Source organism: Chiroxiphia lanceolata, chromosome 9 (genome assembly GCF_009829145.1).
Source record: "Chiroxiphia lanceolata isolate bChiLan1 chromosome 9, bChiLan1.pri, whole genome shotgun sequence".
In the NCBI taxonomy this organism is placed as follows: domain Eukaryota; kingdom Metazoa; phylum Chordata; class Aves; order Passeriformes; family Pipridae; genus Chiroxiphia; species Chiroxiphia lanceolata.
The window spans coordinates 31,083,475-31,097,315 of record NC_045645.1 but is presented as its reverse complement, the minus strand read 5'-3'; the positions used below and the strand labels follow the sequence as shown (position 1 = coordinate 31,097,315).

At 48.5% G+C, this 13,841-nt stretch overlaps 1 protein-coding gene across 3 annotated transcripts; it reads left to right on the top strand.

The window, feature by feature from the left end:
• Positions 1 to 5,566: 5,566 nt before the first annotated feature.
• Positions 5,567 to 12,894, top strand: SERPINC1 (serpin family C member 1). Of its 3 annotated transcripts, XM_032697071.1 has the most exons (8): positions 5,681 to 5,845; positions 8,077 to 8,204; positions 8,732 to 9,110; positions 10,604 to 10,819; positions 11,168 to 11,305; positions 11,390 to 11,783; positions 12,098 to 12,162; positions 12,359 to 12,894. In XM_032697071.1, the coding sequence occupies exons 3-8, from the start codon at positions 8,736 to 8,738 to the stop codon at positions 12,530 to 12,532; spliced, it is 1,362 nt and encodes a 453-aa protein (XP_032552962.1). In that variant the 5' UTR covers positions 5,681 to 5,845; positions 8,077 to 8,204; positions 8,732 to 8,735; the 3' UTR covers positions 12,533 to 12,894. The 3 variants fall into 3 exon arrangements, with proteins under 3 accessions (XP_032552964.1, XP_032552962.1, XP_032552963.1); XM_032697072.1 differs by lacking the exon at positions 8,077 to 8,204 and having other exon boundaries at positions 5,726 to 5,845; XM_032697073.1 differs by lacking the exons at positions 8,077 to 8,204; positions 8,732 to 9,110 and having other exon boundaries at positions 5,567 to 5,845.
• Positions 12,895 to 13,841: the final 947 nt, after the last annotated feature.

Below are 13,841 nucleotides of genomic sequence, written 5' to 3'. Positions count from 1 at the left end.
AATAGGGAAAACACCCAGACGTATAAGCAGTGTGCAAGTTTTGTGCTTGTCTGTGTGCGTATGAGGAAGTGTTTGTCATCCTAGGATAGACAGAGCAGTGCTAGGCCATGATTCAAGTTTTGTCATAATCCACTTCCCAAAACACAGCCTTCTATTTTGCCTCCTAATGTTGCTGATATAAAAACAACCAAAAAACCTCAGTGTGTCAGCAACTTAATTTCTTGTATCATAATATATCAAGTTGCCTGGATGAAAAAAAAACAATCCAGGAAGCAAAAGTTGTTGAGTTGACATGAATTGGAGAAACATCTGCCTCCCTTGAGTGACATAAACTGAATTTCTGAGGGAAGTGAAGCAGATCTTCTGAGCCACCTTTTGGGTACAGCCTTGGTGCCAAGAGCTGGGTGGTTGTTGCTTGTAAATCAACATACTGATTATTTTGTAGCACAAATTGATTTGCTCTCACATCAAGTAGACACTGAAATGTCAAAAACATCATTGGGAGTTCTCTTTTCCATAGTCAAGTGTTACCAACTGCATTATTTTCTGTGGGAATACCAATGGATGAAAGAGGCTGGAGTAAGTTAGTTCAGGTTACACAGTATAAGTAAGGAATTTTGGGGAATGTTATTGCAGTACAGTGTCCTTACACAGTTAACATGTGGTCTTTATTCTTCTGTAGGAAGAAGAATGTAATTGCTTAGTGTTGTCGCAGCCTCCGAGGCGCTTCTTGTGATGCAAGTAGAGCTTAATTAGCAGGGAAAGGAGAACAAACTTAATGCTTATTTTGTTTTTAATATCATTTCCTAATGGCAAGTGTGATATCATGTCAGGGAAAGTCTTTGAACACTGGTAAGCAAAGAGGCTGCAGCTTTTCCTGAAATTTCCCAAAAAAACAAGCACATGGCAATGTGGATTTGTCTGCATAGGAACATCTCAGTCATTTGAAGCTTAAAGTGGTGCCTGTAGCTTAGTAACATGGATAATTAACTGATCCTTCCCAGGCGATCTTTGCAATTCCGGTGAGTTTGTGTATGATTTGAGTGCCAATTGCCAGGTGTTCAGCAGTTGGGAAGGTTTAGGTGACAAGGTACATCCAGCAAGGCAGCTTTCCTTGGATATACCAGTTGGATGTTTTCATATGCCAGGAAACAACTGATTCTGAGATCTGAAAGCTCTAGGAAAACACAATTATCAACTTCAATTTGAAACATGCAGTGTTGGGAGAGATGGAAGCAACAGGTGGTGCAGTGTCTCTGGACATAAAAAGCATTAGACGTGGTGGAATTACATGTGAAATATATATGGGGAAAATATATCTGTAAGCAAAAAAGAAAAAGAAAATCTTGTGGAATATTTGATGTTTAAGAAATTATTTGCTTCTTTGTAATGTTAAAAATGCCTAATTTTATAGTTCTGTGGCAGACAGTACTCACAAGTCTTTGGCATCCAAACCAGACTGTGTATTGGATGGATCCCACAACTGGATGTGTGTGCTGACCTCTTTATTTGTAGCTTTTTGAAAAGAAACTTGGCAGCAGCCTTTTAAAAATGTGTGAAGCAACCTGAGGGAGAGGAGGAGAAGCCCTGTTCACCTCCCAGCTGCTCAAAATTGGGACCGTTCACCCGCAGCCTCTCGCAGGTGAAGCTGCTCAACTTGGGCAAATCAAATGATTTTGAGAGTTTTTCCTAATTTTAAGGAGTTCCCATTCCCCCTTTGGCTTCTGCTTGCTGTGTAAGCAGCCTCCATGCTAAAAGGAGCTTTCCTTGCAGTCAGCTTAGCAACCATGCTGTAGCTTGGCTGTTCTTCCCTGTTTTCTATAACTGGTAGTGGAGTGTCGAGCTCTCTCCCCATTGTATTTGCTGCTGTGGGGAGGAAGAGGTGAGAAAAGGCACATGTGAGAGGAGGGAGGAAGAACTGTGGGATCTCTACAACAGCTCCTACACCCTCTTTGAAATCATCTACTTCCAGTTGTGGGATTTCTCTATAGATGATCTTTTTTTCCTGGTTTCTTCGATCTTGTTAGTTCCATACAAGTCTCCCCGAGACATTCTGCAGTCATTATCACCTTTTTGGGTGGAGTTTTATTTTAATTTTTTGGTTTGTTTGTTTTTTAAATAACTTTTTAATATTGGTGCGTATATGCTTGGGATAGAGCTCATGTAATTTTCCAATCGTATTGATTGTATGTGATTGTGCCCTGCAGAGGTATATTTAACAGAAATAAAATAAAGGATAGTCTAGGTAATAAAATGGAGACCATGAGGTTTGTTGAGTCAGGTTATAAACTATTTCTTGAATTTATTTAGGTTCCTGGATAAGTGAAATTCCCTGTCTGCTGTTCTCATGAATCAGTGCTGAACAAAGTGTTCATTCAGTCTCTGTTTGAACTGGGTTTTTTCTTGCTTTTCTTCTCTCTCTGTTGTTTTCTTCCGTTTCTGCTCTTCCTTCCCATCAACAAAAATTCTCACTCCTTTATGGGAATGGCTGACTCTGGGTTGATATTGTGGATATTTATTGTCTGTAACTATCAAAACATTCTTAATAGGAGTAGAGATGAAGTAGAATGTATGAGAAGAATTCTATAAATTGAATTCTTTGCAAGTTCAGGGGAATTTTGAAGTCTTGTACATACAGGCCTGGTCACAGGGGAGATGTTCAGAGGCACACAGGGAGTTGGTGCCTCTTTTCCAGGAAAGGTTGGATGCTTTGCTACCTTTGGTGAAAACTGAGATGACAAAAGGAGTAGAAGAAAGAGTTCTCTATATCCATCTCCCTCTGTCTTTACTCCTGCAATATACTTTTTAAACTTGAAAGAAAAACCTTTTAGATACTGTTCTGAAGTGGGACAGAGTGAATTGAAGGAAGCAAAAGGATCCAGAGATCTGAAAGTCAGTATTTGTCTCCTTTATTTTCTCTTCAGACTTATAGAGCCAACCCTGTCATCTTTGTACGAAAGGACGAGGGAGTGGAGACCTATTGTATGTGCATGGTGGTTATATAGAAAAAGCCATATGTTGAAATGTTATTTCTTCAGTCTTCACCTTGCTTTTCTGCCTCTTAAAGCTGACTCAACCTCACCTTGCTCTCACATAGTGTCTAAGGGTCCTTTGTGTTGCAGATTCAACAAAAACTGGTGGAAAGGTGACGATTCGCTATTTGGTTTGTAAATAGACAAGGTCTTACCTGCTTTTCTGTCAGCATTTATATTAAATGATAAATTAATGGAGAACACTTTGAAATATCTCTCGTTTTCTGTCTGGAGTGAATGCGCATTCTTCTAGATTTGGTGTGAGGCGTAGGACTGTCAGATCATCTCTCTAAGGCTTTCTCCAGGTCAGGGTGTGTTTGTTCTCTGCTGGGCTGGAGCATAAGAGATGCCAAACAACAGAGGAGCCACATGTCTCTCCTTGGTCTGGTCTGTTCTCTTCTGACTCCACCTGTAAACAAAGTGGCTCCTTCACCAGAGGTGAATGAGAAAGGATACTCAAAATAATGTTTGGTAATTGCTCAGAGTACATACCTAAAAACCAAAGCCTTCAGAGAAGGAGGGAGCAGCATTCGTCTGATGTTGAGCCTGGTTTGGGACTTGCCTTAGAGTGATGAAGGTTTGCTCCACAGTCTGCTCTGTGGTTTTTAATCTTCTCCTTTCTGTCCTTTTTGTGGATTCTAACAAGTCATTATCTGGCTATAAATCTGAAACTGGCCAAACCAAGGCTGCTGCTTGGCTGAGAAACTGTTCCTTCTCCTATTGCAGGGCAGGCAGAGCCTTCTGGCTTTTGAAAGGAAGATCTGAAGTGCTGTGGAGCATCAGATCCCTTTGGAAGGGAGCGGTGGGTGCTCTGCATCAAGAGAGATTTGGGGAAACTGGTATTTTTTTTTATGTGGGAAAGAGGGGAGAACTGGGTTCAAGTGGATGGTACCTGCTGGAAAATCTTTTTCCCTTTAAGTGTGGGTACTAGGATAGAAGGGAGCTGCAGAAGGCGAGCCCAGAACATGGGATTCTTTGATCCTATCACACTCTCTGAGTGCACTGTGGCTCATCATAAAACTCCACAGTGAGCACCCAAAGCAGAAACAGAACTAAGGAAATTTGTGTTCCTGCTCGCCACTCAGGTGTATTTAAAAGCTGTTTCTTTCCAAATAGAATGTCTTCAATTGTTTCTGTAACCTCCTTCCCCATAACTGTGAACTCCAACTCCCTGTCTTCTGGACTACAAGTATGGGAGAGACTAAAACCAAGGCTTGATGCTTCATCTCCCTTGCCCCAGGCTGCCAGGCTTTGGTGTTCGATGGGTTTGAGCCTCTGATCCCTGCTTTGGGTCTGGGAGCAGCAGCTTTTGGAGAACAGCCCTTCCACTGGAGCAGACGGGGCAGCTAATGGCTTGTATGAACACACTGGCATCTTGGATGCTTCCTTAGGGATATCCCTGCTCAGGTGTGAGTGATGGGCTGTTGCTTGGACCTGAACCAGCAACAAATTACCATTTACATGCTGCACTCAAAAAATAGGTTTACTCTGCTCCCCTGGGAAGGGATGGCTTGGGCATTTCTGTGGCATGTGCAAAACAGTAGGTGTTTGCTCTTGGTTTTACTGCTTTAAACTACCCCTGAGAAGTGGGTGAATGGAAACCCGTGCTTGGATGTCTGCCTTGGTGTGGAGCATCCTTAATTCACCCTGGAGACCCTGGGACCTGTGAGGTACCTCAGAAAATTAAACCAGCAGCCACCTGGAGCAATAAGGTATGCGGTGCACAGGTCCTTTGTTTCTCGTGGAGGACATTTTACAGTATCTTTTAATTTATTTCCATAATCTCTGTCCCTTTTAATTATATCCCATACTGGTATAGTAAGGCCTTTTACTTCCCCCAAACCATTTTGCAGCTGCATTTTGCGCTAAGACCTGGGCTCTTACTGGAGGCCAGGAACAGGGCAGGTGTAGCACCTGCTGAGCCAGCCTGCTCCTGGAATTTGATGTTCGGGAAGCAACACTGGAATTTATAGAGCAGCTGCATCCCGCATCGGAAATGGTGTTGCTCAGTCCTGCTCCCAGCACTGCCGTGTGGATCTGGACTGGAGATGGGGGAGCTGCTGCTAATCCTCAGCTTTCCAGCTGTACAAGTGAAAGGACATAGAATCACAGAATATCCTGAGCTGGAAGGGACCCACAAGGATCATCAAGTCCAACTCCTGACCCTACGCAGGGCACCCCAACAATCCCACCATGTGCCTGAGGGTGTTGTCCGAACTCCAAACACTGCTTGAGCTCTGGCAGGTTTGGGGCCGTGCCCACTTCCCAGAGGAGCCTGTTCCAGGTGAGTGTGGTTAAGATGTTATTTGAAACTGCGGTATGTGAAGTGGGGCGGCTTCTCCCAACTTGTGCCTGTGTGGAAATGGGGGGCAGGTGACAGGGTGGGGAGACATTTTGCTAAGCTACAAGATACCCAATGAGAATTAAAGATGCCTTGGTTGACCACATTTTTATTTAAACTCCTGAAAGTTTTGGTTTTTTTCTCATGGGATAAGCAGTTAATTTACTGTGGGCAGGAGCTAGAGGCATCTGGCACTTCTGTGGGATAGATGGTCAAACTTTCCCTTGTCAGATTGAACTTTAAAACCTCTTTCAAACTAAACACTGCTTTTTTTCCTGCTCTTTGCTTAACCTCCAGCAGCTGGTCATCACCCTTTGGCCTCAGCATCCTACTCCCCTCCCACTGTCCCCTGCTGTTGTCTCAGCTCTGCTTGAGCACAAAAATCCAGTGGGGAAACGGCTTTGGGCTCAAGCAAGACTGTCCTCTTAACAATTTGCATTTACATCCTAAAAGTAGAAGGCTGGAGGGGCAGGTAAGAGAAACAAATTTCACTAATCTTTCATTGTTAATTAATTCCTTGTAGCAGGTTCTTTTCCCTTCATAGGAGCCTATGAATTTTAGCTGCTACCAGAGTGGGTTGTTTTGCTCTTTTCTAGAGGATCCTCCCTCCTATCCCAACTCTCACGAAGGCTGACTTCTGTACAGCTCACTAAAGCATCATGCTTGACTTCTATCCCCAACCTGCAGCAATGCTTTTTGGTGTGGAGAGAATTCCTAAGGTCAGGATGTCCCAAGCAGTTGCTGGCTGTAAAAGAGCACTCCTGGTTTGCTTTGCACTCAGAGTTTGAGATGTGGCGCGGCAGGGAAGCTGAAGGAGGTTTGAGCTCCTTCCCATCAGCTGGGCTCTGTACGCAGTGTGTGGGTGCTGTGGGACAGTCACACCCCCACCAGCACCCCCAGTAGGTTCAGCAGGGTGGGTGCTGGGGGTCTGCAAGCCCACTGAGCTGCCCCGTCCTGCAGCCATGAGGAACAGTGGGATGGAAAGGGCCTGTGCTGGCTGGAGCCCAGCTGTGGCACAGCAGCCACGGGATGGGGGAGTTTCTCAACACTTCCCCAGAGCCTTCTGATTGAAGCTGAATCAGCAACTTGTTTCTTGGCTTTCTGCACTTCTTTTTGTTGCTTCACCCTTCTAAGAGCTTTTTCTAGTTTCTGCTTTCTCCCTTGCCAGTAACCCCTTTCAGGCAGTACTGTTGTGGGAATACTTTGGGATCCTTCCAGGATGAAAACTGTTGACACATGGACTGTGTGGCAGTGCTGCAAGGGAAAAGGGAGTGTTGAAGAGCTGTGAGGGGAGGAGGAATGGGTTTTGTCCAAGTGCTACAACAAAGAGCTGGCCTAAGAAATAGCAAAGGCTCTTGCCTGTAAGAGCCAAGACTGGACATGTCAGGGGCCAGGTCAACCTTAGTGGATGGTAAAGTTGGTTTAAGGGGTTAGCACAAAGTCCTGTATCTCCTCTAGTGACAGCCCAGGACTTTACTGTGGAGTAGAAATAGAGAGTCTTTTCCGTTTATCAGGACAGGGTGAAGATGAGGTGTTCTCCTCACTCCTGTGCTTTGGTTTTAAGTGTGAGATCGGATTAGCAGCACTTTGCGCCATGGCAGGCACCACGAGCTGCCTTGGCTGGGCAGAAGCAGGGATTTGTCCTTGTACAGGCATGTCAGGATCTGCCTTTCCCTAGAGGAGAGCAGAGTGACGGGGCAGGGACCATGGTGAGCTTGTCCTTTCTGTTGGGGCCATCCTTCCTGCTGCAGCTGGCAGCACTAAGTGTGGGAATTTTTTGCCCTTTGTGGTGTCCCATCTGTCCTGAACCTTTTGGAAGGTAATCTGTTTGTCATTCCCAGCAAGAGCTGTGGCAGTGGCCTGAGTCAGCCTCTTGTTTTGCATGTTTTCTCACAGTCCTTGTTGCTGTGCTATCAGTGGATGGAGAGGGGCCCTTGGGGCTCCACACAGTCTTGGTGCCAGATGAGGTAATTTCTGCTTTTGCAGAGGAACTGGAACAGGGATGAAGTCATTGCCTAATAGCCTGGGGAGGGGGTTGTGGAAGAACCCAGAGCTCTCCTTCATCCCACACCAGCCCTTTTGATGCTGCTGTTTTCCTCCCACAGGTGCTGGCCCACCAGCACTGCAAGATCACAGACACAGAGGTCACCAGTGCTAAATGCAGCTGATTTTTAATTTAGTTTCTCAGAAGGCGATGCTTGGTAGCCATGCAGTGAGTGTGCGGGGGCAGGCAGAGACCTACCTGAGTCAGATGCATGTTTGAAAAAGTCTCCTGCGGTAGGCAAATCCTAGGCAGGCTGCCAGCCCTTCCCAGTAGTTGTTTCTCAAGCTGCTGTGGCTGTGGTGCGGGAGCTTCCTGCCACAGGGATGTGAACGAACCTAGGTCATGCAAAGGGCATCTCAGAACCCCAGTGCACAGGACATGCTGTGTCGGCCCTGGCATGGCTGAGGCCTCGCTGCCAGAGCTGAAGGGTGTCGGGATTTAGGAGGAAATCCTTCCCTGTGAGGGTGGGGAGGCCCTGGCACAGGTTGCCCAGAGAAGCTGTGGCTGCCCCATCCCTGGAAGTGTCCAAGGCCAGGTTGGATGGGGCTTGGAGCAACCTGGGCTAGTGGAAGGTGTCCCTGCCCATGGCAGGGGGTGGGATGAGGTGGTCTTCAAGGTCCCTTCCAACCAAAACCATTCCATGATTCTGTGTGCTTTAACAAAGGTGGAAAAGAAATTATCTCTGCCTTGCTGGGAGATTTTCAGAGACCTGCTTTTGCTGGAACGTGGTGGTTAACATCATCCTGCCTTCCTCAGGTACCAGGGACAACCAGTTTGCATTGAAGTGGTATGAACTTTGGACAGGTATAGCTGGGATGCACCAGCTACACCATACATGCTTACAAAATACATTTTTGGGATATTAAAGATGCTCAGTGCATGGAGGGACCAACTCCCCTGGAGACCTCTTTCTTATCACCTTTCTTCTCTGCTGTAGCATCTCCTGCATCAGGAACTCAAATAGCGTGAGGTGACCCTGGGGAAACACCACACAGGCAGGGCCCTTGCACTGTAGCCGCCTCGCTGGCTGATGGGGAGGACTCGAAAGTTCAAGTCATATTTTTGTACAAACTTGAGCCCGATGCTTAAAGAGGGCACTGGGAAAGCCCCCTTTTCAGTGTATTGCTTCTAAAAGTAGTGTGTGCTTGGAGGCATATTTGTTCTGCTGGTGTCTGTCTGTCCTCCTGGTTTATCCTGCAGCTCCAGGACAAAGGGAGGATTGGAGAGGAGCATGGGCTCCTGTTCCCCTGGCTGAAACAGGCCTGTGGGTTTCGGGCCAGGCCGTGTGTCTGAGCGCTCTCGTTGTGGTTCCAGGACGATGCGTCTGGTGGTGCTGTGTCTCCTGGGCGTGTGGGGGGTGGCTGTCCCTGAGCCCTATGCCGTGGAGGACATCTGCACCGCCAAGCCCCGTGACATCCCTGTCAACCCCGTCTGCATCTACCGCAACCCGGAGAGGAAGCCCCCGGAGGACGAGGGGCAGGAGCCAGCCAAGGACAAGCTGCCGGAGTCCACCAACCCCCGGGTCTGGGAGCTGTCCAAGGCCAACTCCCGCTTTGCCGTTGTCTTCTACAAGTACCTGGCTGACTCCAAGGACAATGGGGAGAACATCTTCATGTCGCCCCTCAGCATCTCCACAGCCTTTGCCATGACCAAGCTGGGAGCCTGTGGCAGCACCCTCCAGCAGCTCATGGAGGTCAGTGGGATTCCTCAGCCTTTCCCTGTAGCAGGTCTGAAAGGTAGGAAAGGTGATCATGGCTCATGGGTGCTCTCAGGGCCAGGACAGCTCCCTGCCTTGGGAATCGAATCATAGAATGACAGAATGGTTTGGGTGGGAAGGGACCGTGAAGCTCAGCTCGTTCCACCCCCTGCCACAGACAGGGACACCTTCCACTAGACCAGGTTGCTCCAAGTCCCATCCAACCTGGCCTTGGACACTTCCCGGGTTGGCATGTAGCATTCCATATAGTGGAGACTTTGCAAGATACCTCTCTGTAGTGAATGTGCATCCATACAATTCCTGACTGTCCTCCTGGTGCAGCTCATCTCAATCCCAGTCTGTGAGCAGCCTTTCCTCTACACCAAACAGACTTTTCCCCTCCTCATTGTACTCCTGGTGGGACAGAGATGCCAAAAACAGCTATTCAGTCCCATCCAACCTGGTCTTGAGACCTGTAAACGAGACCCTGGGAAGGGGCAGCCCGTATTTAGATACTAGCTCCTTCCCATGACTCCTTATTTAGATCCATCATTCAGGGTGGATTTACTGGGTTTGAGAGATTAGGTTTCATATGGAGGAAAGGAAGCTTCTTTGGGAGATGAGGGAATGGAATGGGAACAGTTTGTTTCTTGCAGATTGGGCAAGTGCATAGCTAAGCATTTCTTTATGCTGAAAGCAGGAAAAGCTGCGATAATCAAGTCCCATTGGGAGAGGCTCTTTTTCATGTTCCCCGTCTCTCCCTTGGGACAAAAATCAGAGACATGGGAGACCCTGCAGTCCACCTGACTTCCAGGGCAGGGGAGCCTGTACACGAGGAGCCTCATAGGAAGAGCAATGTGCTGTGGGATTTTCTGTGCTTAAAGGCCTGAGGTTGGATAGCAGTAGACAAATCATAACTGTCCTTCTAGCTGGGAACAGATAAAAAAATTCCCTGTGCTGCAAAAATCTACCCTCAAAACGATTGCTACATGTTCCCATTCCCTGTAAAAATAGATAAGATGTACCAGAATTACTCAACAGGCCATGATAATTCCTCCTGGGAAGGAGCAGCCTTTGGCATTGTCACGGGAGGGTTCAGCACAATCCTTCTGAGTCTTCCCATGACCTGGTATGACCTGAGAGCTGCTTCCAGGCCCCACTGGTGCAGCTCATCCCTGGGGTGTGGTAGCACTGGGGGAACCTGGAACCAGTCACAGGCAGAGTATTGGGAGCAAGGAAACCAGAGTTAGACACAGGAGCAGCACTTGAGCAGAGTTTAATCCTCCACTTGGACTCCAAAGGAGATCTTGGGCTGATGGGGGGACTTCATTTTATGTAGATTTGGATTCCCAATTACAGATGGAGGGCGAAGCTCTGAGGGCCTGCAGATTTCCTGGCTGTTGAGGCAAAGGCTCCTCCACCACTTGCCGTGGGGCCCAGGAGCACAAGAACCTGTTCATGGATTCCTTCTCGCTGCTTGGCTCCTCCAGGTCTTTCGATTTGACACCATTTCGGAAAAGACATCGGATCAGATCCACTTCTTCTTTGCCAAGCTGAACTGCCGGCTTTACAAGAAAGCCAACAAATCCTCGGAGCTGGTATCGGCCAACCGCCTCTTTGGGGAGAAATCCTTGGTCTTCAACGAGACTTATCAGAACATCAGTGAAATCGTTTATGGAGCCAAACTCTGGCCTTTGAACTTCAAAGTGGGTTTGATCTACTTGCGACTTTGCTTTTTTGTTTGGTTTCTCCCCCCCGCCATCCTTCTGCTTTTGCCGAAGGATGCATCCCTGTCTTTTGCCCAGAGGAAGTGCCCTGCTCTGGCTGTGTGGGATATGAGTGAAGGCAGGAGGGAGCCTTGGATGGAGCTGCTCTTGTTCCAGCTCACCCTTAACCACAGCCATGTCCCCTCTCCTCATTGCTGAACCCTGCAGCGCTGCTCTGGGAGCAGTGTCCTCCCCCAGCACACACCCTGGGAACCTGTCTCCTGCAGAAGGGGCACAAAGAGGTGTTTAAAACCCTTGGCTTAACCTTTTTTTGGTCTCTTCCTTCAGGAGAAGCCAGAACTTTCCAGGGAGATCATTAATGAGTGGGTGGCTAATAAGACAGAGAGACGCATCACAGAAGTGATCCCAGAAAGAGGTATTGATGATCTCACTGTCTTGGTCCTGGTCAACACCATTTACTTTAAGGTATGGCTGACAAAACTGGGGGAGGAGCCCACGTCCTTGGGGGAGACATGATGCTCATGTTTGTCCTCCCCCTCTCCCTTTTAGGGGCACTGGAAATCGCAGTTCCCAGCTCCAAACACAAAACTGGATGTATTTAATAAAGCCAATGGCGAGACCTGCAAAGTCCCAACTATGTACCAGGAGTCCAAATTCCACTACGCATTCATCCCCCAGGACAAAGTCCAGGTGCTGGAGCTGCCGTACAAAGGGGATGATATCACGATGGTGCTGGTCCTGCCCAGTGCTGGGACACCGCTGGAGGACGTGGAGCGAGTCCTGACATCAGAGAAGCTGCAGAGCTGGATAGACTCCATGAAGGAGGTGTCTCTCTTTGTTTATCTCCCTCGGTTCCGTGTCGAGGACAGCTTCAGCGTCAAAGAGAAGCTGAGGAAAATGGGACTGGAAGATCTCTTCAGTCCGGAAAATGCCAGACTCCCAGGTGAGATGTGGAGGGTGGGGGGCAGCCGTTCCTCCACAGGTGCCAGGGCATTAGGTGCAGCAGCACATGAGGAACAAGAACATGAAAGCATTTAGATGTTGCCACAGTCAGTGATGGACTCAAGTCCCACCGTAGATAGGCAGCCCAGCTCTGCATTGAGGACATGGCAATTTAGCAATCCATTGCATGTGGGGGAGCATATTTTCATTTTAGGGCAGCCATGCCTTCTGCCTGATCCCAGGCCCTGATAGATGGGAGTGTGTTCTCTCTAACTGTGCCTAAACTCAGTTTAACCTTTCTCCACTCTGTTGCAGGTATCATCGCAGAGGGCCGCACAGACCTGTATGTGTCTGAGGCTTTCCACAAAGCCTTCCTTGAGGTGAGCCTTGTTCTGTCCCAGGGTGTCTTCCCGTTGGTTTTTAAAAACATGTAGCATTAAAAGAAAAAAAAATAGCTCTGAACCCCTGGTGTTCGTTTCCTCAGCAGTCTGGGGTTCTGGAAGGAGAAGGAGGGCAAGCCCTGTCCCTGCTGCACGATGCCTGTGTTTTAATCCCATCTTCTCCCTTGATTGGCAGGTGAATGAAGAAGGGAGCGAGGCATCAGCTGCCACAGCTGTCACCATCTCTGGCCGTTCCTTCCCCATGAACAGAAAAATCTTCAATGCCAACAGGCCCTTCCTGCTTTTCATCCGGGAAGCCGCCCTCAACACCATCATCTTCATGGGCAGGATAGCCGATCCTTGCTCCTAAAGGGGCTGGCAGGGCCTCGCCTCTCCCTCCTCTGCCTCGGGAAGAGGGGCAGTGGGGTATTGCCACAAAGCCCAGGCTGCTCCTGGCGTGGTTGGTCTTGCTGTTTGGTGCCAGCTGCAGGGAGGGACTGCATCCAGCTGGGCTGTCCCTGCTCCTCCCTGGGTGAGAAGGCTCACAGGGCCCCTCATCTGCTACGTCCTCCATGCAAAGGGAAGCTGAATTTCTTCCAGCACCAGTAGTTTTGCAGCACCCAAACCCGAGTCCAGCACTGCTGTCCTTCCCATGTCCAACCCTCCTCCTTTTCGGGCCTCAAGCTGTAACTCTGATCCCCTGGTTCATTAAACCCTATAGATCTGTATGTAGCAGGCTGATCTCTGAATGCACAATTTGCACCAAGCCACTTAGACTCATTTAAACTTTCCAACAAACGGGCCCTTCCCTGTGTTCCCCAGTCCCGGCAGAACGACCCCACACTGGACAGGTCAGTGGAACAGTAGCAACCACAGGGTTTATGCTGGCTGGGCCAGAAACATCCTTCCACAGCACGTGTGGAAGAGCTGCCAAACAGCTGTGCCCTGCTTGCCAGCAGCTGTGGTGTATCCAACACGCCCCAGAGGTGAGAGCCACCAGTGACAGTCTTGCATAGCCAAGGCTTTGAATCTCCTTTTTAACATTAAGATTTAAACTAGCAAACAGTTCCTGTAGCAGGGGTGTCCATGAACTGTGGCAATGCCCAGCTGAGGTAACCAGTACCTGTAGCTTTGTTTAAAAATCCGTTATTTCACCTGCAAGTTTACTCCAGGAGCTGAGGTGTGCTGGCCTGCTGCTGGGCCACACGTGTGGCCTCTGGTGCTCTCAAGGTGGCTTTACTGCTGTACAGCCTCTGACAAGGTTGTCCTCCAGATGGAGAAGGTGGTGAGCTTCCCTCTAGGATTTCTGCATTTCAGGCAGCTGTTTCAAACCAAAAGGGCAGTGACAGCACAGGTGACAGAAGTGTTTTTTGCAGACAGCTGCGAAAACACCAGTGGGTGTCCCTCCCCAGTGGGCCCTTTAGTCTGGATTTGGTAGGAGCAGTGAAACACCCACCTCTGTAAAGGCTTCTCTAAGCAGCAATGGCCACAGCAGCCAAACTGTGCTGCAGTTAACTCAGAGCTGCCATGACAGGGGTTTGGTGACTGGGTCTCTGGTTTTGGAAGCCATAGGGGTTTGCAGGACTCACTCTCCTGCTCCCAGGAGGAAAGTTTGAGCATCTGTGTTTGTGTTCTGAGTGGCACATGCGTTTGGACACAGAGAGCCACCTCCTCCAGCT